The sequence below is a fragment of the Osmerus mordax genome, chromosome 26 (genome assembly GCF_038355195.1).
Source record: "Osmerus mordax isolate fOsmMor3 chromosome 26, fOsmMor3.pri, whole genome shotgun sequence".
In the NCBI taxonomy this organism is placed as follows: domain Eukaryota; kingdom Metazoa; phylum Chordata; class Actinopteri; order Osmeriformes; family Osmeridae; genus Osmerus; species Osmerus mordax.
Window position 1 is genome coordinate 1474271 of NC_090075.1, and position 25541 is coordinate 1499811.

The 25541-nt window shown below is 49.7% G+C and overlaps 2 protein-coding genes across 2 annotated transcripts in view; one reads left to right on the forward strand and one right to left on the reverse strand.

Annotated features, from left to right (window-relative positions):
• faf1 (Fas (TNFRSF6) associated factor 1) overlaps positions 1–22456 on the reverse strand; it is a 53785-nt gene extending 31329 nt beyond the window's left edge. Inside the window, 8 exon segments of the mRNA XM_067229426.1 lie at positions 2821–2907; positions 8651–8756; positions 14707–14798; positions 15589–15680; positions 16030–16283; positions 17890–17936; positions 20629–20697; positions 22172–22456. Of these exon segments, the coding sequence (XP_067085527.1) occupies positions 2821–2907; positions 8651–8756; positions 14707–14798; positions 15589–15680; positions 16030–16283; positions 17890–17936; positions 20629–20697; positions 22172–22228 (804 nt within the window). The 5' untranslated portion in view covers positions 22229–22456.
• Positions 22457–23580: 1124 nt separating this feature from the next.
• On the forward strand, positions 23581–25282 carry cdkn2c (cyclin-dependent kinase inhibitor 2C (p18, inhibits CDK4)). Its single transcript, XM_067229529.1, has 2 exons — positions 23581–23767; positions 24396–25282. Exons 1-2 carry the CDS (start codon positions 23642–23644, stop codon positions 24759–24761), a joined length of 492 nt encoding a protein of 163 aa, XP_067085630.1. The 5' UTR covers positions 23581–23641; the 3' UTR covers positions 24762–25282.
• Positions 25283–25541: the final 259 nt, after the last annotated feature.

A 25541-nucleotide genomic window follows, 5' to 3' on the forward strand; every position in this document is an offset into this window, starting at 1 on the left:
GAAAGTGTGAGAGATAGCGGGTGCCTAGCACCCCTGCCCTCCCGCCCCCCCTGCCCTCCAGCCCCCCCCTGCCCTCCCCGCCCCCCCCTGCCCTCCCGCCCCCCTCCTGCCCTCCAACAACACTCTCCTTCCCCCCCCGACACAGAACCCGCTTCTGAACAATTGAAACTAGTCCCGTCGCCTCACTCAGCACACCTGAACAACACCAGAGTGTGTTCCTCTGACCTAGAACATCACCAGCGCGTCCAGCTGCCTCTCCTGTTTCAGCTTGCAGTGTGTGAAACTCACTATGGAAACTCAAGAAGGGCGATGACGTCGTACCGTAGCAAAAACAAACATCTCGCTCCCCGACACGTACGTGGGCTCCTACTGACCACTGCAGAAGGGCCAACCGACCCTCGAACTTCCAGAGCAGCACAGACGTACGACAGTGAGCCCGAGGAAGTGAATCAATTAGCTATATTTAGCTGCGCTCTGGAATGATCCCGACCTGGATGTGAAAAGTGAATCTTTCACCTCAGTGTGACGGCCGGGGGGGATGGTAATTGGTTTGCCAGCAGTGTCTAGCTGGGCCTGTGAACCTGACTGGAGTTCCAGAGTACTGCTGCTGCTATACAGTGGGGAGGAGGGGGAGGAGATAAGGAAAGGGGGGGAGGAGTAGATCTGGAATAAAAGGATGATTGTCAGCCATCTTTCTTTCTTTCCTTACTTTCAATATCTATCCAGTTACCCCACCAGTTATCCACTATAGTTAATACTAATACACACACCACGCCAATCAACCAGGAAATCAGCCATTTCTCTTCACTTCCTTTGAGTGCTCCTCCAGTTTATTCACCATGTTAATACCAACACACGCACACGCACACGCACACACACACACACACGCACACACACAGGAGATTCAATAAGCATTGGGGGCCAGAGGAGAGCCATTATTACACTTTTAATATCTCCTCCTCAGGAATCATGCATGCAGCTGGGCCTGAACACCTAGCGAGGGTGTGGGGTCTGGAAGGCTTCCCTGCTCCATGATCTAGCCCGGATCTCCTCAGCCTCATCATATTCCTGCTCATCCACATCAGAGATCCCTTAATCTGAATAGGACTAGCGGGATAAATGGATGCATAATATGATATTAACAGCTTGAGCTGGGGGGGCTAGAAGAGGGGGATGTGAGGCGCGGGCCCTCCTGACCGAGGGGGAGACTGCCTGCCTGGCTGATTTCACAAAACATGAGGCGCGCTTTATTTAGCTCACCCGACACACAACATTGGGGAAGGCGAACTGGGCGATCCGAAACGAAGGTCTGTGTGTGTCTTCAGGAGGTCTGCATGAGGTCTGCATGTCTGTGGGAGGTCAGTATATCTGTATGAGGTTTGTATCAGGGTCTGTAGGAGGTTGTACAGAAGGTCTGTATGTCTGTAGCAGGTCTGTGTGTCTGTGAGGTGTATAGAAGGTCTGTATGTCTGTAGCAGGTCTGTAGCAGGTCATTGTGTCTGTGAGGTGTATGAAGGTTCTCAGAGGGAGGGTGGACCACTATAACGTGCTACTCTGGGCTGAAAGGTTCAAACAAAGCAGACAGAGAACAAACAATATCAGCAACAGAAGAGGAAGCGGAGGCTTTGTCCTCCCTCTTTCAGGGACAAGTTACATACGCTTGCAAATGTATTATTTGACATCTACAAAGTGAACAACCAAAACAAATCGTTAAAAGCTTTCGGCTTTGAGTTGTGAAACCATCAAAAACAACCAGGTGCAGGTGGTGTGGTCTCCATTGATGACGAGAGCGTTTAAAAGGGACACAAACCAAGTTGGATACAAAACAAACAGCGTAGTCATTTACTGACCACAGCAGCCTGTCCAGCCACATGAGGAAGAGACACTTTGTATTCTGTCAGATCTCTGGCAGTGGGCCAGGACAGCGATGCAGGGACAACACAAGCTACACAACACACGCACGGAAACAACCTTTTCCAAAACGAAAATGTTTCTCCTCAGCGCTAACAAGGCATCGCCTCACAGTCTCGTGCTAAGTACGTACTCCCAACAGCCCGCAGTTGCATAAAAAAAAACTTCCAATCCAAATGATTAGAATGGCACACAATATGGTGGTCAAAGAGGAGAGGGGAGGGGCAGGGGTTGAGGGGCAGAGGGTCAGAGTTTCATCAGGGCCCGTGAGTGAAGCTGCTCTCCGAGCGGTCTGACTGAGGTCGAGGCTGAAAGAGCCGTGACCTCCAGCCAGCAGGGGTCAGGAGCACGTCAATGATGTGAGCTTTAATGTCCACAGATACAAGGACACAGGGAAGCCCTCTTTGACATCTTAATTAGTTTCAACATCTTACTCTCAACTGGCCGGCAGATGGTTGCAGCCCGGACCACAATCGACTGTTTATGTCTGATGGGACTGGCAATGTTTTGCAGGAGAGTTAGGGGCTTTTAAGATTCTTCAAGCTAGGAGGTTGGGCTTAGAATGATGTGTCGGAACATGGCTGGGTTGGATCAGCGTTGAAAGGGCCTTGGTTGTGTTTGGGCGGGTCTTGTGTGGTTGTGTTTGGGCGTGTGTGGTGTGTGGTTGTGTTTGGGCGGTGTGTGGTTGTGTTTGGGCGGTGTGTGGTTGTGTTTGGGCGGTGTGCGGTTGTGTTTGGGCGGTGTGCGGTTGTGTTTGGGGCGGTGTGGCGTGGTTGTGTTTGGGGCGGTGTGTGGTTGTGTTTGGGCGTGTGTGGTTGTGTTTGGCGGTGTGTGGTTGTGTTTGGGCGGTGTGTGGTTGTGTTTTGGGCGGTGGTGGTGGTTGTGTTTGGGCGGTGTGTGGTTGTTTACCGAGTCGTCTGATGAGGAGGCGGGCCAGCCTTCCCACTGCTGGTGTCTGACAGGGATGTTGGTCAGGTCGGAAACGTTCCTCTTCACCTGCAGGGGCACAGAACAGCAGTCATACAGGATACTGGCCATCAGACGTCCTTTCAGGACACATGTACCTCAGATGATCCTTTTCAGTACGTTTCAGTCTCCTTGTTTGGACAAGTAGTCACAAGTGCTAAAACCAAAAAACAACCTTCGATTTTTATTTTATTTTTTCACACACATCTGGTAATACATTAACATTATTACTTCAGGTTCACTCTACTAAAAATAAAAAACATAAACAAAAATGAAGAACATTTTGAGTGATTGATCCTATCTGAAAGTTTCCAGATGATTACAAGTGTACAACAAACACATCCAATAGTAGGGTCTGCATGAACCACGTAGAGCCAACATGGCTGACATAACTGCAGCCCTCCAACCCCCCTCTCCTCCGCCTCCTCCAACCCTCTTCTCCTCCTCCCTCTCCAACCCCCCTCTCCTCCTCCTCCTCCTCCCTCTCCAATCTCCCTCTCCAATCCCCCTCTCCTCCTCCTCCCTCTCCAACCCCCTCTCCTCCTCCTCCCTCTCCAATCTCCCTCTCCAACCCCCCCCCTCTCCTCCTCCTCCTCCTCCTCCTCCCTCTCCAATCCCCCCTCTCCTCCTCCTCCCTCTCCAACCCCCCTCTCCTCCTCCTCCCTCTCCAATCTCCCCCCTCCAACCCCCCTCTCCTCCTCCTCCCTCTCCACCTCCTCCCTCTCCAATCTCCCTCTCCAATCTCCCTCTCCAATCCCCCTCTCCTCCTCCTCCTCCTCCTCCTCCCTCTCCTCCTCCTCCCTCTCCAACCCCCCTCTCCTCCTCGGACCTCTGCGCTGCCCCCCCAGGAACCATAACAAGGATGGAGGAGAGGGGAGGGGGGAAGAGAGGGAGAAACCAAAAGAGAGAGAAAAGAATGAGAGAAGGAGGGTAGACTAAAGCAGTGTGGGCTCAGACGGTGGTGTTGTGGACATTCCTTGGATGCCTGTCCTAACACCAGCACTGCTGGCCTCGCGTTCTCAAATGAACAGTATTTCAGTATTTCTCTTTTCCCATTCATGCGCGGTGTATCTGCACTTAATAACATTCCCCTGACTGTTTTTAAACTGTTCGCAGGCGAGCCATCGCCCGCCAGCTCTCCAACGCCCCGCCCGCCCGAACGCCGCCCTCGCCGCTTCAAAGCTCCAACGCCAGGTCCGATGAGCGCCGGACGGCCGTGATCAAAGCACAGGCGCCGGCCGAGAGCGGGCGCATTAGTCCGGCCGAATGCTGCGAGCGTAGCCGCGGGGCAGGATACTGATGCTGAGCAAACTGGCCTTTGTGGAGGAAAGCTCCCTCCACACACACACACACACACACACACACACGACAGACCCCCCCCCCTCCCAGCGTGCTGTCCAGAGGCCACAAGGGAGACTCATCCACCCACCCATGCAGGTGGAGGACTTGGGATGGGTCCAAACCCAGTCAGAGGACAGGGGAGGTGAGCAGCATCGAGGGCTGGGAACACTGGACATGTGACTACTGCTGTTTCACTTGAACATACATGAGATAAGAGGACTTCATCATGGACTTTGATCCTTTGGTTCAGTAACCGTGTGTGCCTGTGTGTATGTGCCTGTGTGTGTGTGTGTGTGTGTATGCGCCTGTGTGTGTGTGTGCCTGTGTGTGCGTGTGTGTGCGTCTGCATGGGAGTGTGTGTATGGTAATCAAGAGCGTGTTGTTTTCATAATGCTGTTCTATCCCCTGGCAGTGTCTCACATGGGGTTCACCTAACCATACTCAAACCCCAAGTCTGTCTGCCTGCCTCCCTCTCCTCCCCTCTCACCGCACCGAGATGCCTGGTGCCTGTCAGGAGGGGCCGGGGGCCAGGGGGGGGCCGGGGGTCAGGCTGGGCGGCCAGTGGTTTATTGCAGAGTGTAATATCTGTGTTTGACCAGGGAGGCTACAGGGATTTCTCCTCCAGGAGAAGGAGGGAGGGGGGGGCAGGGAGGCAGCCAGGAGAGGAGGGAGGGGGGCAGGGAGGCAGCCAGGAGAGGAGGGAGGGGGGGGGGGGGCAGGGAGGCAGCCAGGAGAGGAGGGAGGGGGGGGGGGGGGGGGGGGCAGGGAGGGCAGCCAGGAGGAGGAGGGAGGGGGGGGGGCGAGGGGAGGCAGCCAGGAGAGAGGAGGGAGGGGGGCAGGGAGACGGACAGGGAGGTGTAAACAATGGCAGGCCAGCTGAGGTAGGTTAAAGCAACCGCAGAGAAACAATAAACCTCTCCACCCAGAAAGACAGACAGGCAGCAGGACCAACTCTCCACCAAGAGAGACAGACAGGCAGTAGGACCACCTCTCCACCAGAGAGACAGACAGGCAGCAGGACCAACTCTCCACCAAGAGAGACAGACAGGCAGTAGGACCACCTCTCCACCAAGAGAGACAGACAGGCAGCAGGACCAACTCTCCACCAAGAGAGACAGACAGGCAGTAGGACCAACTCTCCACCAAGAGAGACAGACAGGCAGCAGGACCAACTCTCCACCAAGAGAGACAGACAGGCAGCAGGACCAACTCTCCACCAAGAGAGACAGACAGGCAGCAGGACCAACTCTCCACCAGGGAGACAGACAGGCAGTAGGACCAACTCTCCCACCAGAGAGACAGACAGGCAGTAGGACCAACTCTCCACCAGGGAGACAGGAGGACACCTCCATCTCTAGGGAGACCAACAGGCTAAAAGGGGCCCTTTCTAGGAGAGACAGACAGGCTAAAAGGGCCCCTTTCTAGGAGAGACAGACAGGCTAAAAGGGCCCTTTATAGGAGAGACCAGCAGGCTAAAAGGGCCCTTTCTAGGAGAGACAGACAGGCTAAAAGGGCCATTTCTAGGAGAGACAGACAGGCTCGTATGTGGAGCAGAGAGGAGCAGGCTAGAGGCCTACCCTCCAGTCACCCAGGAGGGAGCGACACAAGATCTGCTGGCCAGGCTGGCACAGGTGTTTACATAGCAGACCAGTCTAATGCTGCCCCCTGTCTGTCTGCTGGCAGGAACTGCACCTTCACTCACTGACTACACAACAATCTCACAGCCTTGTGTAAATGTGCGCTCTTTTTGGAACCATTACAAAACATAAAGTTTAAGTTAGGGCCTTGGTTATCTGAATTGCATATAAACCTACATAATAAGGGCTGAGGGTCCTCCCATGAGACCGCTGCTAGACTGGCGTAGCCTGCTCTGCAGCTACAGTACACTTGACCCCAGCACAACACAAGCTGCCTGCACAGCTACACTGCCCCAGCACAACACAAGCTGCCCTGCACAGCTACACTGCCCCAGCACAACACAAGCTGCCTGCCAAAGATACACTGCCCCAGCACAACACAAGCTGCCTGCACAGCTACACTCACAGCAACATTAATGATCCAATCACTTCAAAATGCCAAGTGCTAGTAATCCCTGGCTGGAGGCAAATCAGAAGAAAAAAAGGTTGCTGTTAAACAGTCACAAGCTCTCCACTAGGGACCAGGTGTCTTTCATCCACAACCCTCCCTCCCTCCCTCTCTCCCTCTCTCCCTCCCTCTCTCCCTCCCTCCCTCCCTCCAGTGTTTCCCTCCCTCCCTCCAGTGTTTCCCTCCCTCCCTCCAGTGTTTCCCTCCCTCCCTCCTGTGTTTCCCTTCCCTCCCTCCCTCCCCCTCTTTCTTCTCTGTTGTGTTGCGTTGGGGGGGGCTCCCCGGCTGCAGGCTAGGGGGAGAGAAAAGGGGGTTTTCAGGGGGGCACGGGGGAGAAATCCCTGGGACAGTTCGTCTGGTCACGGAGCGCCCAGCACCCAGCGCCCAGGACCCTTTCTACATACCACTTTCCTGGCAAACATTTGCTCTGCAGCTTAGCCAGCTATGGGCCTCGTAGCCCCCCCCCACCCACACCCCAGCCCCACCATCCAGGCCAGGTGTGGAATGCCAATCAGAGACCAGGGCCCTAAGCCCCAGGGGAAGCAAAGAGGGTCCAGAGAGAAACAGAGAGAGACAGAGAGACATAGAGAGAGACAGAGAGAGACAGAGAGACATAGAGAGAGACAGAGAGAGACAGAGAGACATAGAGAGAGACAGAGAGAGTGGTGGATGAGCCGTTCCCTGGGAGCCACAAGGCAAAAGCCAGAGCCTTTGGCAAAGGCAAAGAACAGGACCGGGCTTTGCTTCCATTGATATGCACAGGCACAGGGCCCAGACCCTGCACAGGCACAGGGCCCAGACCCTGCACAGGCACAGGGCCCAGACACTGCACAGGCACAGGGCCCAGACCCTGCACAGGCACAGGGCCCAGACCCTGCACAGGCACAGGGCCCAGACCCTGCACAGGCACAGGGCCCAGACACTGCACAGGCACAGGGCCCAGACCCTGCACAGGCACAGGGCCCAGACACTGCACAGGCACAGGGCCCAGACCCTGCACAGGCACAGGGCCCAGACACTGCACAGGCACAGGGCCCAGACCCTGCACAGGCACAGGGCCCAGACCCTGCACAGGCACAGGGCCCAGACCCTGCACAGGCACAGGGCCCAGACACTGCACAGGCACAGGGCCCAGACCCTGCACAGGCGCAGGGCCCCGGACACTGCACAGGACCCCAGACCCTGCACTCAGGTTAAGACAAAGGAGGGAGCTGGGTCAGTCCAACAGAGGTGAGGAGGGGGGGTGAGGAGGGGTAAAGATGCAAGGCCCTTTGTCCTCTCTGCGGGGGCACAAGAAGCCTAAAGACCAGCATGTGTTGAAACACTGAGTGCCCGTTTGAATCTGCTTTGTCCCCTCTACTGTGCTGCCCCCCGCCACCCCGCCCCACCACCCCACCCCCCTCGTCCCCATGTTTGCAATCCCAACCGACACTTAAGCTCACAGTAGGGTGCTCGTCAAAACCATCTGTCTGGCAAGAGAAGACCAGTGTGGAGACAAAAAAGGTTACATTTTTCTGTGTGTGTGTGTCTGTGTGCGCTGGCTGTGTGAGAGCTGTAGTTCCGTTAGGACAGAGCGTGATCCCTCACTGCGCTACATGACCAGCGAGTTCCCCCTCCTGCAGCGCTGCATGACCAGCGAGTTCCCCCTCCTGCAGCGCTGCATGACCAGCGAGTTCCCCCTCCTGCAGCGCTGCATGACCAGTGAGTTCCCCCTCCTGCAGCGCTGCATGACCAGTGAGTTCCCCCTCCTGCAGCGCTGCATGACCAGCGAGTTCCCCCTCCTGCAGCGCTGCATGACCAGCGAGTTCCCCCTCCTGCAGCGCTGCATGACCAGCGAGTTCCCCCTCCTGCAGCGCTGCATGACCAGCGAGTTCCCCCTCCTGCAGCGCTGCTGTGGGTCAGGAAATAAGACGGCCTCTCAGGTGATCACAGGAAAGGGGAGGAGCTGGGTTCATCCTGTAGAACCTTCGAGTCTGCACACATCAGGATATGAACGTACTGTAGAGGAACTACGCCTCTACCGCCATAGATGAACAAACGCACAGCGACTGTAATAAGGAAAGGTGTTTCTTTCATGTGCGACTGAAGACACTGATGAAATTCAGTGCATCTCCTTAAAGAATAAATGCAAATAAAAAAAATAAAACAGAAAAGAAATGTAGCGAAAATTCAACAGGGCACTATTTTCCATTTTCCATTGTGTATATATATTTTAGGAAGCAAAAAAAACAGAATGACGCATTTAAAATATCACTCCATCAAGCGAATTTGATCGTGGGAAGCCAAAATCGGGATTAAAAAATCGGGATTAAAATGGGATGAATTGTACATCCCTAGATGACGGTACCTCCTGTATGGTCCTGCTCCCGGGGAAGTTCAGGTTGTATTCTCTCTGGGCCTCGCCATGACTGATGACCAACAGGAAGTTCTGGTTTAATGACTCCTGGAGAGCACTGAGAGAGAGGAAGTGAAGGGAGAGAGGGGGGGGGGGGGGTAAGAGAGGGCAAACGGAGGAGGATTGAGAGGGCAAAAAGGAGAGAGAGACAGAGACAGAGACAGAGAGAGAGAGAGAGAGAGAAGAAAGTGTTATTTTCAATAAAAGGGCGTCAGATGGCTGAGCGGTTAGGGAGTTGGGCTATTAGTCAGAAGGTTGCCGGTTTGATTCCTGGCCGTGCCAAATGACGTTGTGTCCTTGGGCAAGGCACCCTACTTGCCTCGGGGGAATGTCCCTGTACTTACTGTAAGTCGCTCTGGATAAGAGCGTCTGCTAAATGACTAAATGTAAATGTAAGAAAAAAACTAAAACAAAAAAACAGTATGAACGCATTCGGCTTCGGAGTCAAGTGAAGAGCAAGCTGGGACTCGTCAGACGGTTATCCGTGCTGCGAGGTGATTGGCTGGGCTCCCCCGGGACCCCGCTCCCCTCTCCCAGCTCTGTCCTGACAAGCCTGGCACCACGGGGTGCCCAGCACACCTACGTTACTGCACAGCGTGACACACAGGGGCACGGCTTCACTGGGGCTGGGCTACAATGCTGGGGTTACATTTACATTTAGTCATTTAGCAGATGCTCTTATCCAGAGCGACTTACAGTAAGTACAGGGACATTCCCCCCGAGGCAAGTAGGGTGAAGTGCCTTGCCCAAGGACACAACGTCATTTTCACGGCCAGGAATCGAACCGGCAACCTTCTGATTAATAGCCTGTTTCCCTAACCGCTCAGCCACCTGACCCCTCTGGGGTAGGCCTACACTACTGGCGCTTGGTGCATGTAGTAATTCAGTTATCATCAGTCGGCATGAAGTTAACTTTATGAACACACAAGTACACCCTGAGACACACACACACAGAGAAAGTCAAGTAACGAACACACCAGGACAAGAGGAGCAGTAGCAGACAGACTGAGACAATGTGTGTGTGCGCGTGTGTGTGCTTCACGTACAGCCCTGTGTGTCTGGAAGCTTCATTTACGGTGAGCGTGGAGGTTAAGTAGCGTTTTGAGCAAACGCAGTGTCTGTGAGGCTGAATATGAATGGCAGCTTACGACTGAGGCTGCCTGCTAATCAGCCCAGCTCAAACCAGCCAGGAGGGGAACAGGAATTAATATGTAGCTAGCGCACACATTAATTATGCAATCGCTCGCACTAATCTGGCCAGATCTGGACGAGCTTATGTTAACAGAAGCCCAAATTTACAGTAATGACAGCATATTTACATTGACTAAAACTACGAAATCAATATGTAAATGTAATGTTTGTTGTAGCTAACCGCGGAAGATTGGAAATGTGCAGGGTGAGAAGATGGATGCATATGTAATCTGAGAGAGCAGAAGGAGAAAGAGAGAGACAGAGAGAGAGAGAGAGAGAGAGAGAGAGAGAGAGAGAGAGAGTGAGAGACAGAGAGAGACAGAGAGAGACAGAGAGAGAGAGAAGTGGGCCCATATAAACAGCAATCTAATATGATTTGTTTGGAAACTTTGTTTCTCCACTGTAGCTGACACACCAGGCCATTAAGGAAGAAAAGAGTATCTGAGAGGTTTTTAGTGTCGTTACTAGGGTAACTAGTAGTGTTGTTACTAGGGTAACTAGTGCTGTTACTAGGGTAACTAGTGTTGTTACTAACAGTTAACACCCCCACAAATACACCTGTCTGACGTTATAACTGATAATTATAACTGGCTTCATTCAAACGGTACAGTTCAAGTCCACACACTTAAAACAATAGATTACTTTTCATTGAACACCTACATGGATGACTATACATGGCTAAATCAATTACCTGCCAACACTTAATACAAAAACACTTCTACTCTTGTCTTTCCCTGCCAGCCATACAGCCATTCAGTCAGCCATCCATCCATACAGCCAGTCAGTCAGTCAACCAGCTAGCCAGGCAGCAATACAGCCAGCCAGTCAGCCATCCATCCATACAGCCAGTCAGTCAGACAGACAGCCAGGCAGCAATACAGCCATTCAGTCAGCCATCCATCCATACAGCCAGTCAGTCAGTCAGACAGCCAGGCAGCAATACAGCCATTCAGTCAGCCATCCATCCATCCATACAGCCAGCCAGTCAGACAGACAGCCAGGCAGCAATACAGCCATTCAGTCAGCCATCCATCCATACAGCCAGCCAGTCAGTCAACCAGCTAGCCAGGCAGCAATACAGCCAGCCAGTCAGTCAGACAGACAGCCATCCATCCATACAGCCAGCCAGTCAGTCAGTCAGACAGTCAGACAGACAGACAGACAGGCAGCAATACAGCCAGCCAGTCAGCCAGCCAGCCAGCAGGAAGGGCTCCAGGATGAGGTGAGGGTGTGGGAGAGTTTGCCCCTCGTCAGGGACACCCAGTCAGGCCTGCCCCCTCAGGAGCCAGGGCACAGCCAGAGGGGCTCTGGGTAAAATGTCACTTAACTTTTCAGACAGGGAAAATGGAGCGTTTTGCAGGAGAAGAGAGTGTGTTTGTGTGTGTGTGTGTGTGTGTGTGTGTGTCTTGACAGATTGGTTTCATTCTGAGGTAAGCCCACTGCCTTGCTGGGGGTCCCTAGACACAGAACAGACTCAGATCTTATTAAAACAGTCACACACACACACACACACACACAGACACACAGACTACCCTATGCACACTGCATACACACCCATGCAAGGAAACACACAGTATCACACACACACAGGCCTATAAAAACCAGCACACAACACCCAGGTACACAACACACAGGTACACACGCTTCCCTACGTCTGTGAAGAACCCAGGTAGGCTGCCTGTCTTTCCCTTAAGAGCCCCAGCCCTCCGTCCTGACCTGCAGCTTGTCTTACCTCCTTAGTTTACACCAGCAACAGAACAGGTGCATTTTCACTCCCCCAGGTTCTGTCTTGTTATGGTCGGCCATTTTGTCAGAGAGGAGCCCTAATCGGCATTATAACTGCCAATAGTTACTTCCTGCTTCTAAGGCTGCAGCGTCCCAATGGGGTTAACAGGTAGGGAGGGAGGAGAGGGGGAGGAGGAGGAGGAGAGGGGGAGGAGGACAGGGGGAGGAGGAGAGGGGGAGGAGGAGAAGGGGAGGGGGTGATAAACGAGCCATGCTTTGAGATTCAAAAAAAAAAAAAAAAAAAAAAAAGGAGGAAACGTCTAATGACTCGTTTGTATTTCCAAAAAAAAAAAAATTGGGGGAGTTCAAATGAAAATAACCTTCGATAAACACACTTCCTGGAGGGAAGCAGGAGGAAAAAAACAGACAGAGAACGAACGAGTGCCATTAAAATATTCATCAGCCTTCATTATTTATGCAAGAGATTAGGTCCTCCTCGACACTACTGCAGGAAGACAGTCAACACACCGACAGTGCTACAGCAAACCATGCTTAGGACTGGATCTTCCTCTAACTACCTGGGAGGGGGAGAAGGGGGAGAGAACCAACGAGAGCTTGTGCATCAAATCTCCAAAGCCCTTCCAGATTTTTTTATTAAATCAAACAGAGGAAGCAACCGGAAGATGGATTGGCTATTTAATTAATCTGTCTGGCTTAGGTGGGCCACCTGAGATCCGCTTTAAAATAATTGCCTACAGTGGCGTTTATTTGTAAGATTTTTGTTCGTAAAAAAGTTGAAAGCTACAGAGTGGTGTGGGAGTCAGTGTCACTACAGGCCTGCAGACTAAACACTCCTCACCCCAAGTGGTGTAACAGAGACGTTTAGTCATTTATCAGACGCTCTTATCCAGAGCGACTTACAGTAAGTACAGGGACATTCCCCCCGAGGCAAGTAAGTAAGACTTTATTTATATAGCACTTTTCATACAAGAATTGCAGCGCAAAGCGCTTTACATAAAATCAACAAAAACAATAATACAAGTGTTGATCTAAAACGTTTAACAAACCAAACTAGCCGCACTCTATCTGCGGTCTCTCGAATCCATCTTAGATCCGAGCTGCCACTTGCAGTTTCTTATAGGGAAGTAGGGTGAAGTGCCTTGCCCAAGGACACAACGTCATTTTTGCACGGCCCGGAATAGAACCAACAACCTTCTGATTAATAGCCCGACTCCCTAACCACTCAGCCACCTGACCCCCCCAGAGAGACAGGCTTCGGACAGAGGAGCTGCTGTGAGGACGTTAGCTCTGTGGATAGCGAAGGTTCATGTTTGAAGGAGTCCAATGAGGCCGGGGTCTATGTTTTCAGGGTGTGTTGTGTGTTCATTGCAGGCTAACAGCTTGTCTGCTCCCCTTTGCAGAGAGAGGGGCTGGAGTTGTTCCCCACGGCAACGCGATCTGCCCCCCCCCACCCCCCCCCCCCCCACCCCACCCCGTCTCACAGCCATCGTGATGACAACAGGGTCACAGACAACAGTTTTTTTCCACACAAACATACTAAAAACACTCCTTTAACACACACACACACACAATTAGCCCCCCTACCGCTAACCCACCAAAATAGTTTACACAGAATAATGAGCTTCTGACACCTAGAATGATATCTAGCTATGACATCTGGAGAAGTGGCAAAGTGCTGCTGAGTAACACAGTGGAGAGATGTCGGGAGGGTGAGGGGTGAGGGGGGAAGGGAGAGGAGAGGAGCGGAGGGAGAGAAATAGGCCATTAGCTGCCAACACAGTTAAAGATCCCTTACTGGGTGCTGCCTGGGTTCTAGAAACTCTTTCTTCTTCTTCTTAGGAACATCTAGCGTAGGACTGGGAGGGTGGAATACTAGTCTGGATGAATCTGTCTGCTAGTGGAGGTGGAGGTGGTGGTTGTGGAGGGGGGGGGTAGTGGGGGGTGGTTGTGGAGGGGGGGGGTAGTGGGGGTGGTTGTGGAGGGGGTCCTGATCTGATGAAATGACTAGGGGCCCCCTGGGCAAGACAGCTTCTCCAATCAACACAGATAATTGATGCACACACACCTCCTAAAGCACACACACACACAACACAACAAAAATAGGCACACACACACACAACCACACGGGCGAACACACAGATTATAGCTTCAGCTTCATTTCAAGATGGATCGCTAGCTTGAGATGGTCTGCTTGGCGCCACAGACACAGGCAGTGTGACCTCTGGACGCGGAGATGAGGCTTAATGGATCTCTCTCTCGGCACAATCCCCGTCCATTCTCAATCTCCCTCAACAGTCAGCCTTCGTCTCTAGAAGACTGCAGCATATTGGAGCACGGAAACAAATGAAAAGTGGATCTCATACACGCAACCTCTGGATGATACGGAGCAAATAATCTTCAGCAACAATAACCAGACACGGAAATGACTGTTGACACAACACGCCATGCTGTTCAGTAGCATTTTCCTTTGAAAATGTCAAAATAAATGACAGGAATTGTCTATGCATTGGGGGGGGGGGGAGATCAAGTACCTCTGTAAATATTCAAATCTAAATTACAGTTGGTTGTTATAGTCGGGTCTTAAAAGCAGGTGGTTGTCAGTCTTGGGGGAGGAGGGACAGGAGTCATGTGTGGATGTAGAGCACCACCTGGTGGCCGTGGCTGGTCACTGAGATGAACAAAGGCAGACAGCGAAGGGAGGATGCGGAAAAGGAACCAGTAGAGAGAGGAGGGGCGGGAATGAGAAAGCGAGAGCAAGAGAGAGAGGGGGAGCGAGAGGGCGAGAGAGCGAGAGGGGCAGAGAGAGAGAGGGGCAGAGAGAGAGAGGGGCAGAGAGAGAGAGCGGCAGAGAGAGAGCGGCAGAGAGAGAGCGGCAGAGAGAGAGAGCGGCAGAGAGAGAGAGAGAGGGGCAGAGCGAGAGAGGGGCAGAGCGAGAGAGGGGCAGAGCGAGAGAGAGAGAGAGAGAGAGAGAGAGAGAGAGAGAGAGAGAGAGAGGGGCAGAGAGATAGAGAGGCAGACAGACACAGAGAAACACAGAGTAGGAGGGCAGCTGAAGGACAGAGGGAGGCTACCTGTTTTGGCTGGTGCTGGCAGTAGGGGCGATGTCAGGGGTCAGGACATACAGGCTGTTGTTCTTGGGCAGGTGTAAACTTCTCAGTGCCGTCTGGAGAGAGAGAGAGACAGACACAGAGCGTATGTGAGTAACACTGAATGGATAGAACTGACTGTAATTCCTTTTGTCATGAAAGCTTGTCCTGAGAGATCTGTTCTAATGGCCGGGTCTCGGGGACACCAGGGTCTCGGGGACACCAGGGACACCAGGGTCTCAGGAACACCAGGGTCTCGGGGACACCAGGGACACCAGGGTCTCAGGGACACCAGGGTCTCTGGGACACCAGGGACCCCAGGGTCTCGGGGACACCAGGGTCTCGGGGACACCAGGGTCTCAGGGACACCAGGGTCTCAGGGACACCAGGGACACCAGGGTCTCAGGGACACCAGGGTCTCAGGGACACCAGGGACACCAGGGTCTCGGGGACACCAGGGACACCAGGGACACCAGGGTCTCAGGAACACCAGGGTCTCGGGGACACCAGGGACACCAGGGTCTCAGGAACACCAGGGTCTCGGGGACACCAGGGACACCAGGGTCTCAGGGACACCAGGGTCTCGGGGACACCAGGGACACCAGGGTCTCGGGGACACCAGGGTCTCGGGGACACCAGGGTCTCAGGGACACCAGGGTCTCGGGGACACCAGGGTCTCAGGGACACCAGGGACACCAGGGTCTCAGGGACACCAGGGACACCAGGGTCTCAGGGACACCAGGGACACCAGGGTCTCAGGGACACCAGGGACACCAGGGTCTCAGGGACACCAGGGACACCAGGGTCTCAGGGACACCAGGGTCTCAGGGACACGGGTGTTTCTGCAGACGTTCCTCTGCTACTCACGCTGTCAGACACGTCTCCACTCTTCCATCCTTTCAGCTGCATCTTAGATACTGGAACCCCCAGCTCTGTCTCCAGGATCTGTTTGATTTCACCTGGAGGGGAGGGGAGGAGGGGAGAGGAGAGAAGGGCAGAAATCTCAGTATACCTGTAGTTTAGCATTTCTCCAGCAGGTGGCAATAACCCACAAGAGTTAAGTCGCCACTTTGCAAAACGCCTGTGTTCACACAACAGAAGTGACAGTCTAGTATCAGTTTGCTTTCTCATTGAACATAAATAAACACAATCACATCCCATCAGTATTCACAGTGACTTAAGCGTACAGACATTTCTGTCGCGGGGCAGAACCTCCCTCCCTCCCCCTCCCTTCCTCCCCCCCTCCCTTCCTCCCTCCCTCCCCCCCTCCCTCCCTCCCTCCCCCTCCCTTCCTCCCCCCCTCCTCACCGACAGTGCTGGCCTCCTCCAGCACCACCTCCACGGTACGCTGTCGGTACTCCACCCTGAAGCTGAGCATGCGGGGCTGGCGCTCCACGATGTGTCGGGACGGGAGGGTGGGGCAGAAGGCTGAGGAGGACGCGGGGGAGGAGGAGGAAGACGAGGAGGAGGGGGGAGGAGCAGGACCCGCCGCCGCAGCGGACGCCGGCTCGGCTGCTTCTGATTGGTTGAGGGGGCTGAAGAGATTGGCCTGGGACACCTCACTGGAGACGAGGGAGACAGAGAGAGACAGAGAGACAGAGAGAGACAGAGAGAGAGAAAGAGAGCAGGCCAGAGGGGACAGGAAGTCAGTCACAACAGGTCAAGAGTCAGAATTAGCAGTCCAGAGGCTAAAATACACTTGCATTGTCTGACTGGGTGAGGAAAACAAAAAACAAAAACATGTTCTCTTTCAATTTTTCGAAAGAGCAGGGGCATCTGACAGCCAGAGATAAAAGATTGTTTAACCCTTGTAACAAAGTGAAGCATTTTCTTTTAACCATTGGGCTGTCTCAGACCCCCCACATTGCAAAGGTTAAAAGAAAATGATTTTTATTTGTTTTTGTATTGGGTAAAATTGGGTAAACACAACGATGGTTCGTTATGAACCTTTGGGTCATGTGACCCGAAGGCAGCACAAGGGTTAATGTAAAAACTTGGAAACGCTTCTACAAAAGCACAAAAATAACTTTATTTGAATTAATTAATAACTAGTGAAAACCTGAACACACAGAGAAAGGTTACTTCCTCCAAGGTTTATGAAAAGTGAAACGTAGAGTACAACCAAACCAATCCTCAAAGCGGCTTCGACAAGATAGGAATGTGACTTATTCCAACAGCTAAAAACCCACACTTGGCATATCCGTACAACAAACAGACCATCAAGACGGTTAGAAATTCAAACCCAACTGCAGTTCTGATAGCATACATCTAGGTGGCAGTATTCCTCTTTATTAACTGGTCGCAGGAAGGCAGAGCGACCAGAGGCCTGGGCCTAAGGATGAGGTAAAGATGCCTACATCCTGGTTCAAACACAATCATTACCCCTGAGGGGTAATGATTGGGGGGGGGGGGGGGGGGGGGGGCAGGATTACAAGTTTATCAGTGAACGATATATAAAAAATAAATGTAATAAGGAAGGAAGGACTGAAGGAAGGAAGGAAAAAACTGAAACAGGCCCCCAGCCTTCCGCTGGCTGATCCTGAGGGCACCTCTTAGGGTTGTTTACTGGGCAGTGCCACCCTACAGGGCAGCCTGCCTGGAGCCTGGCATCTTGTGCCAGACACTCAACGGCCTGCCTGGCAGCAAATGCCCCTGCCAGGCTCCATTCACAGCTCTGTGGGCCTTAAGAACAACCTAACATGTTCTCATACCCGAGGTCTTCACACACTCACCAAATAAAAAACCGTTCAAACAGAACAGGCGTTTGTCCCCCTGGGTTCTGCGTATTCATGAGTGCCCACTGGCCGTTGAGAGAAGGACGACAGCACAATGCCCAGATACAGAGGCTTATTTAGTAACTGTTTTTAGCGCTGCATCTTGGCACATACGCTATAGTCAGTCTTTACACTAACTATTCTTTTTCTTTCTTTCTTTTTTTCCCCCCCACATCGAAACATCAGTTGTATTCACTAGGTTCTATACACGTCGGGCTGTGTGTTGAAAGATACACAACCCTAGACCCTTCTAGTACACACATAAAAGGGGGGGGGGAGGGGGGGGATCAAAACGGACGTTGACAGGCATAGTACACCGTTACGGCTCCTGTCCTGAACTGGGAAGGTTTTGGGGGCCTAAAGGGGACCCCCTGGAGCTGGGTCCTGGGCGTACCTTTGCAAGATGCCGTTCTCCTGGGGAATCGCACTGTTGATGGCAGCCTGGAACAGAGAGACAAACATGATGAGGAGACACAAAGGTTGATGATGACGGTGACAATAAAAGACAAACATTTTACTGTTCATCCATTTATTCACACCCAGTCTCCAAAATCGACTAGGGACAAAGAGACCGTGGTTCTGTTTGAACTGGAAGGAGATGCAATTTGAAGGAAAAGAATGCATTCTTGCAGGCTTCCTTCCATCCCAATCCCTAATCTGACAGCGACTCGATTGGTAAATCCTCAGGAGGAGCAGTGACAACTTATGCTCGTTCATTTATGTTAGATCTGCAATCACCCCACAAGGAAGGAGACAGGAAGGAGACAGGAAGGATCGACATACATTGACATGATTCAAACTAGGAGCTGGACAGCCTGGGCCAGAGGCCAGATGGAATGTTCTGGATGCCATGAGATGCTGTGTGGGCATCCATGCCAGGCAGTCCGTCTGTGACAGAGATAGATCGATTGTATCAACCAATGCACTGTTGACCGGGAATATTCCCGCATTTCTACACAGGTTTAACAGTGTTGTCACTACATTTACATTTAGTCATTTAGCAGACGCTCTTATCCAGAGCGACTTACAGTAAGTACAGGGACATTCCCCCGAGGCAAGTAGGGTGAAGTGCCTTGCCCAAGGACACAACGTCAGTTGGCATGACCGGGAATCGAACTAGCAACCTTCGGATTACTAGCCCGACTCCCTCACCGCTCAGCCACCTGACTCCACTAGTACCAGTGGTGGTTCTAGACCATTTCAACTGGGGGTGGGGGTGGCTGGGGCAAGCTGTGGCCAGTTGTACTGTTAGAAGGGACAGCTACATTAAACATTATGGTTGTCAGGCAAAAGACCATGTTTATAAATATTCTGACTCTACATTTAGGGGGGGCCCCAACCCCCCACCACGCACCATGAGTGAGGCTACTGGGATGAACATGTTTACGTCACTGCAGCCAACAGTGGCAGTAACATAGACTGACTGTCACAGATTCATGGTGCTGAGGTGCGACGAACAGAGAGGGCCAGAGGACAGACAATGCTGGCAGTCAGATGGCTTCCTGTGCTCTTTTGTTGGGGAGCGTGTCAAGTGGACTGCTCTGGAACATGGGGAAATATCCAGCTGGGCTTTTAAAGCATTATACACACACACACAAACACTGCCTCCCCTGTTGTAGGAAAAACACCACGATAAAAGATGAGGTCCAGCATTTTCGTGTTTTTATAAATAAATACGGGTGTGATTTACGGGTAGTTTGCTAAAAATAGCAACAGCTAATAGTGGGTAGCTGGCCAAGCAGTAGTTGTATTTCTTGTATTTCCATTTGTTTTCTCCCCTGGAGGAATTACAAAATGGTGTCAATTCCACAAAACCTGAAATACATGAAGCAAGTTGACTAGATGGTGGATAGTGCAAAACATGCACGTAACAACATTTAAAAGGCCTACATGTTAAACCAAAGAAGCATTTTCAAAAAGTCCCTGTGTGGCACCGGCTTAACTATCCGAGATGTCGTTTTTCAGATTTCGCTCTGAGACACTTGACGTATGTGGGCCCTGTCTGGTCCTGCCTTCTCCCTACACACAAGGCTCTTTTGTCAGCCTCGCTCAGCCCTGGAGGCCGGCGGCACCAGCGGAGGAACTGCAAGTCATCACATTTACAGGTTCACCGGCTAACCGCTGCTTAGGCTTCTGCAGGCCTGCTTTGAGAGGCTGCCAGCCCTCCTGAACGGCAATGCGCTAAAAATAGCAACACCCCCTTCCAAGATAAAAGGTTTCTGTGGTGTGGTGGAAGAGTAGAAAAAAAAAGAAAAAAAAAATAACACTCACCTTAAGGAAAAAAAAAAGACAGAATTCTTATAAATCTTTCTCAAATCTAAACTAATTGGACACATTCTTTACACGCCCATCCAAGAGGCGCAGTACCACCGCAGGGTGTTGTCTTACCCTAACAGACTGAGGGACTCACAAAGGGAGCCCTGCTGACAGATTGGGAACCCCGTTAAGGAGTCAGATAGCTGAGCGGTTAGGGAATCGGGCTAGTAATCTGAAGGTTGCCAGTTCGATTCCCGGCCGTGCAAAATGACGTTGTGTCCTTGAGCAAGGCACTTCACCCTACTTGCCTCGGGGGGAATGTCCCTGCACTTACTGTAAGTCGCTCTGGATAAGAGCGTCTGCTAAATTACTAAATGTAATGTAAATGTAATGTTATCTGTTCCACCGTTACAGAAGCTGCACAGGGATTGGCTGGTCCTTCATTTCACTAATTCTACAAAGTAATTCCTTTAGTTTTGGATGAATATTCATAAGCTTTGACTGTAACCACACTGGTATGATAATTCATAGGTTATATGAACACCTTTTTTTGCTAAGGTCCAATGGACAGAGAGAAGCAGAGTGACCCCTGCAGAAAAATGCAGACTTGACCATCAGTGAATGAATGTGTGACGACTTACATTTCAATTTCACATTTAGCAGACGCTTTTATCCAGAGCGATTTACAGTAAGTACAGGGACATTCCCCCCGAGGTAAGTAGGGTGAAGTGCCTTGCCCAAGGACACAACGTCATTTTGCACAGTCGGAATTGAACCGGCAACCTTTTGAGTAAAAGCCCGATTTCCTAACCGCTCAGCCACCTGACTCCCTTCTTGTCCAAAGCCAAAGAGGTGAGTGACTATAAACTAGACTTACCACCAAGTCCCAGTTGTTGAGCTCTAGAAGGGTTATTGCCTCAGCAATGTTGTCGATTCCAGTGCAAGCCTGGGGAGGACAAACACAGAGAGAAAACAGAACAGGGTCAATGGTGACACAAACAGAACACATCAAAGGGCAGAGAGAGGGTGTTGAAGACATTTTTTAATATTCGAATTAAAGCAGATTATGTGGTTACATACAGGAGTCAATTGTCTTTTCAAACTATTTGCATTTATGTCTACACAACATTCATGGTAAAATGATGAAAAATAGCCTGCTATTGTATTGCAAAACATGAATACAAAACCACTTCAAAACTCAATTGTATTCTGTTGTAAATTGGTAACATTTACTGCACTGATTTCCAAGATTACTATAACATCAGATTACCATCTAGCCTAAAGACTGATTTCTCATTTATTTGATATCAACCTAACACCCAGCTATCAGATTCGTGTTTGATTTTAATTATAGCTACAATCATAACAGACAACCTGAAAACTTGTTTTAATTTACTAACATGGTGACACATCATTGTTGTTCTTTGTTGTTTGGCCTTGTTATTCAACTGCATCAATGCCTTGCTTGAGTGATGTTGATAGCAAGCTAATAAGCTACCTAGCTAGCTAGTGCTAGCTGTATTGTGCCCGACTGTGCTAGCTGGCTAGCCTATCCTTATTTTGGTTAGCTGTGTTCATGAACAAGCTATATCAATAGAGCACAATCATGGTGCTTTTACATACTCAGTTTAACAATACGAATCTTCTGAACCATACTTTAATGATCTCAATTCGGTTGCTAACTACCTAGCCATTTGTTCGTTAATTACATGTACAAGAAAAGTCCAGTTTAGCTGATAAAGCTACGAGCAAGCTAGTGCTAGCAAGCTTGTCAACGATTTAGACTAGCTCTAACTAGTCCTACCCAATTCTACAACACAACATATGGATTTTAAGCAGCGCTAAGATTGAGGGACAACTAAAAGAAGTGTATATGAATGAGCCTTCGCATCAACAAGAATGCAGCGTGTCTTGGTCTGATAATCCCTTACACCAAAATACAAATTCATTCTAGCTAACTATCTAGTTAGCCGCACAGTGTGCAAAACAGTCTTTACCATCCAGTTAAAAGTGCCCGGGACGCCCGCCGGTATACCGGGTTACTTCTTAAAAACTCAAAGTAAATGGCAATTATTAAGGACAATAAGTATTTAATTTAACAATTATCGTTCAGGTCCCACTCGATTGAGTAAACCTGTCTTCCTTACACGGGGCGCTGACCTTTCAAGATGTATAATTCAATTAAAATGACATTTTCCGTCCTGAACTGACCCCGCAGTGTGACAGTCTATAGCAAGCGCGAGACAAAACGAGGGTGCAACATGTACCGATGGCTAGTGAGTTTAGCAAACTTGCGAGCTAATGCCAACTGTTTATTGTGTCAGCTGGTGAGACGCCGCTGTTGACATTAACATTACTAATGAAATTCAGTATGACTGAACAACATCAGCTAGTGAAACCAAATCGAAGTAAAAACCAACCTGAAAGTCAGCCAGAATCATTTCTCTGTCCATGTTGCTGTCGCTATCGGAGGCCATGGCAATGACTGGCTAAACCAACGCTATTCTTCTTCTAACGCTTGCTTTCTCGCCTCACCGTCAGAATGGTGACAAGCTATAGCATAGGTTCTCTTTACGTTTACAAAAACACTTTACACCAAAAGTGACAAAGTGTTGCGGCTTAGAAAATCGCAAATGCCGCACTTTGTACCCTGTTTTTTGACCGTAGTAAAATTTGCTACAATTGTCTTCAATCTCCACTTATTTCTATCAACAGTGTACAGTTATCCCATTGCTTTACGGTAGTCGTAAAGAGTTGAGTCTGTTAACAGCTCATTGGACCAATTGCAGCTGTGAATACTCATGCTCCGAACGGAACCTTCTCTTGATCTGATTTAGCTTAATTCTAACTTGTAACAACGTTTACAAAGTAGGCCATGTCAGTTAACACAGGGTTAGGTTAACAACTCGGCTATATGTTTATACGCATGCATCCAAGAATAAGACCTTAACTCTAAACAGTTACGGGCTATTGGCTTCTTAAAACCCAAGGAAGCTGCATTTTCTGTGTGAAATAATGTAAGATGTCTAAACAGACAGATTACACCTAAAGCCCAAGTAAATGTAGCCTATTAATTTAGCCCAGTTAGGCCTGCAGATGGATGAATCCAGAGGAATCCAATTATCTAGCCTTGAGTAAAGCAGAAGCAGATTCTGTGGGCTGTCATGAGGGACTGACAAATTACAGGTGTACTGTATCTTACTATTTCATAGGTGAAGACGATGCACAGCGCATAACTACCAACAAGTTAGAGATGCAACACTTTGCTACATCTTCAAACTAAATACAGCTCAATCGACCGAATGGGCTGCGAAAAGTCAATGATCCAAAACCGTTGGTCTTCTACACAGCCTGAAGAAAAACATAAGCGACTTCAGATGCAGACAACATCAAATGAATACCTTTTAAAACATGATGTATTTATGTACTGTAGTAAATAACAGGCTAATATATTAGCTGTAGTGTAATCATCGTTAATCCTTGCAGTTTCGTTGCTTCACTAGACCAGGCATTGTCCCTCCCCTCTCCTCTCTCTCTCTCGTCTACTGTAGGCTGTTTCAAAAACCAGTGTGATGTCAAGAAAAGCGCGGAGTTTTGAGACTGACACGAGCGAGCTCAATAAACAATGCTAAGGAGGCCTTGAACCAAACAAAAGTTATCCACGCAAATAGAATATTTTATGACGGTTATTATTATACTACAATCGAAAAAAGACTGTGATGGGGGCTCTTAAAGAGGCGGACCCCAACTCTGAGTTCTTAAGATGAGACGTCAGTTCTTCGGTTGAGACATTCGCGCTGTGCCAATAGTATCACAAGACTGGCTGAACATCAAACTGAAGCATCCATACGTTTATCAACGTTATCTCTATTGTTTTGTTTAGACCGAGGATGGCTGACACCGCGGACCGGCTCAGCAGCGCATCTGCTAGAGGAGAACTCGCAGTTGTGGTGTTCTTATTACAAAACGGAGCAAATGCTAATGCAGTGAATGCTTTCGGCAGGACAGCATTGCAGGTGAGCAGACACAGACATTTTTGGTCATGTTCCCTTTGACAGATAAAGTTAAAGTCTTGAACATGGTCATCCATGGAATAGTTAGGCTATTAGTTACCATTATTTAGAAACTGAACTTGTATTGCCTATTAACGAAAGGAGTAGGCCTAAAACGCAAAGTAAAATTGTATTCGACAGGAATATCTCAGACTAGATATACTAGACACAAGATACACTTTTTTCAGTGTCATAACAGGATCAACCAGAAGCCAATTTAAACTGCAATAATAAAAATTCAAATTTAACAGCATGCTCACCATAACGAATAGTCAGTCAATTTCATTGTATTTGTATGTTGCATGTAATATCCCTGTAGGAATAGTTGTAGTTATAAAATGTCACGACTCAAATGAAATAGATTTGGAGTTGTATTGCCTTTCGTCACATCAGTGAAGTGCATATCAAAGATCATACAGCCTACAGTTAACATCCGAGGATATACCTGAACACCAAAATATGATCAAAGAAAACTGGCGGACTTTCTCACTGGAACCTCAATTTGACTTATGAAAAACGTTCTGTTTACGCAGAATAATTGCACATTATAGATTTATGAGTAGCATTTATGATCATCTCCTCTCTTCCACAGGTGACGAAGCTTGGAAACCCCGGCATCGCAGAGGCGCTGCTAAAGGCCAGCGCAGATCCCAACGCGCGAGACACTATCAAGGGTCTCACCGTCACACACGACGCCGCGAGGGAAGGTCACGCGGACACACTGAGAATTCTGACTGACTATGGCGCAGACGTCAACCTGCTTGATCACGACGGTAACTTGCCGTTACACCTGGCCGCTCGAGAAGGCCATTTGGATGCTGTGAAGCATCTTATTGAGCGCACGACGGACGTCTTTCGGCGCAACCTCCAAGGCCATTCTGCCTATGACTTGGCCGCCATGAACCACAGAGATTTCACTGCACAGTACATAAAGGAGTACATGGACCTAGGACTTTAAACGTTTTTATTCGTTTGCTCTTATATTGATTATCCCAGTGAATATAAAAATAGCGTAAATGTAGCCTATAATTTTGAGCCAACGCTCACAGAGCAGCAGACGAGAAAAGGGAGGAATAGCAAATGAATGTAAAGCCTGAACAGATAATATATAGGCCTACCTCAATATGGTAGATTTATTAATACACACTTTATACTAGCCTCTAAAATTGAATCAGAGACGGGGTAGTTTACACTTCCTTTTTAAATTATTAAGGCCTGAATGAAGGCCTCATCTTGCTTGACTACAATTATCTCAAATGTTGGAATTACATTTGATAGGCCACATGAGGAACATGTTAACATCATTTTAAGACAAGACATTTGAACAATTTGGCACACACTCCTATATACGCGTATACTCGAGCTCTATTTATTTGCCATACCTGACAGCTGTTCGTTTTCTTTTATACTGCACCGATGTGGAGATGCACTTTCTACACGAGAAACATTTATTAACGAGTTGCGTAATGCATTTTTTTCTGTTCACATTTTTACCAAAGGTAGTAACGTATATTTCTAACTGCGTTCATCAGTGGTGTAGCTACTAGCATGCTTGACCTTTACAAATAGCGTACACACAAACATGTCTTACTAACTGACGCTTTTTGAATTCAGGCTATTGATGACCGTATTGTCTATATGCACTCGTTGTGAATAAATACATTAATGATGAATATGCAATACAGCAGCCAGGTGTATTTTGTACTTATAATAGGACATGTTCTATTATACATTATCC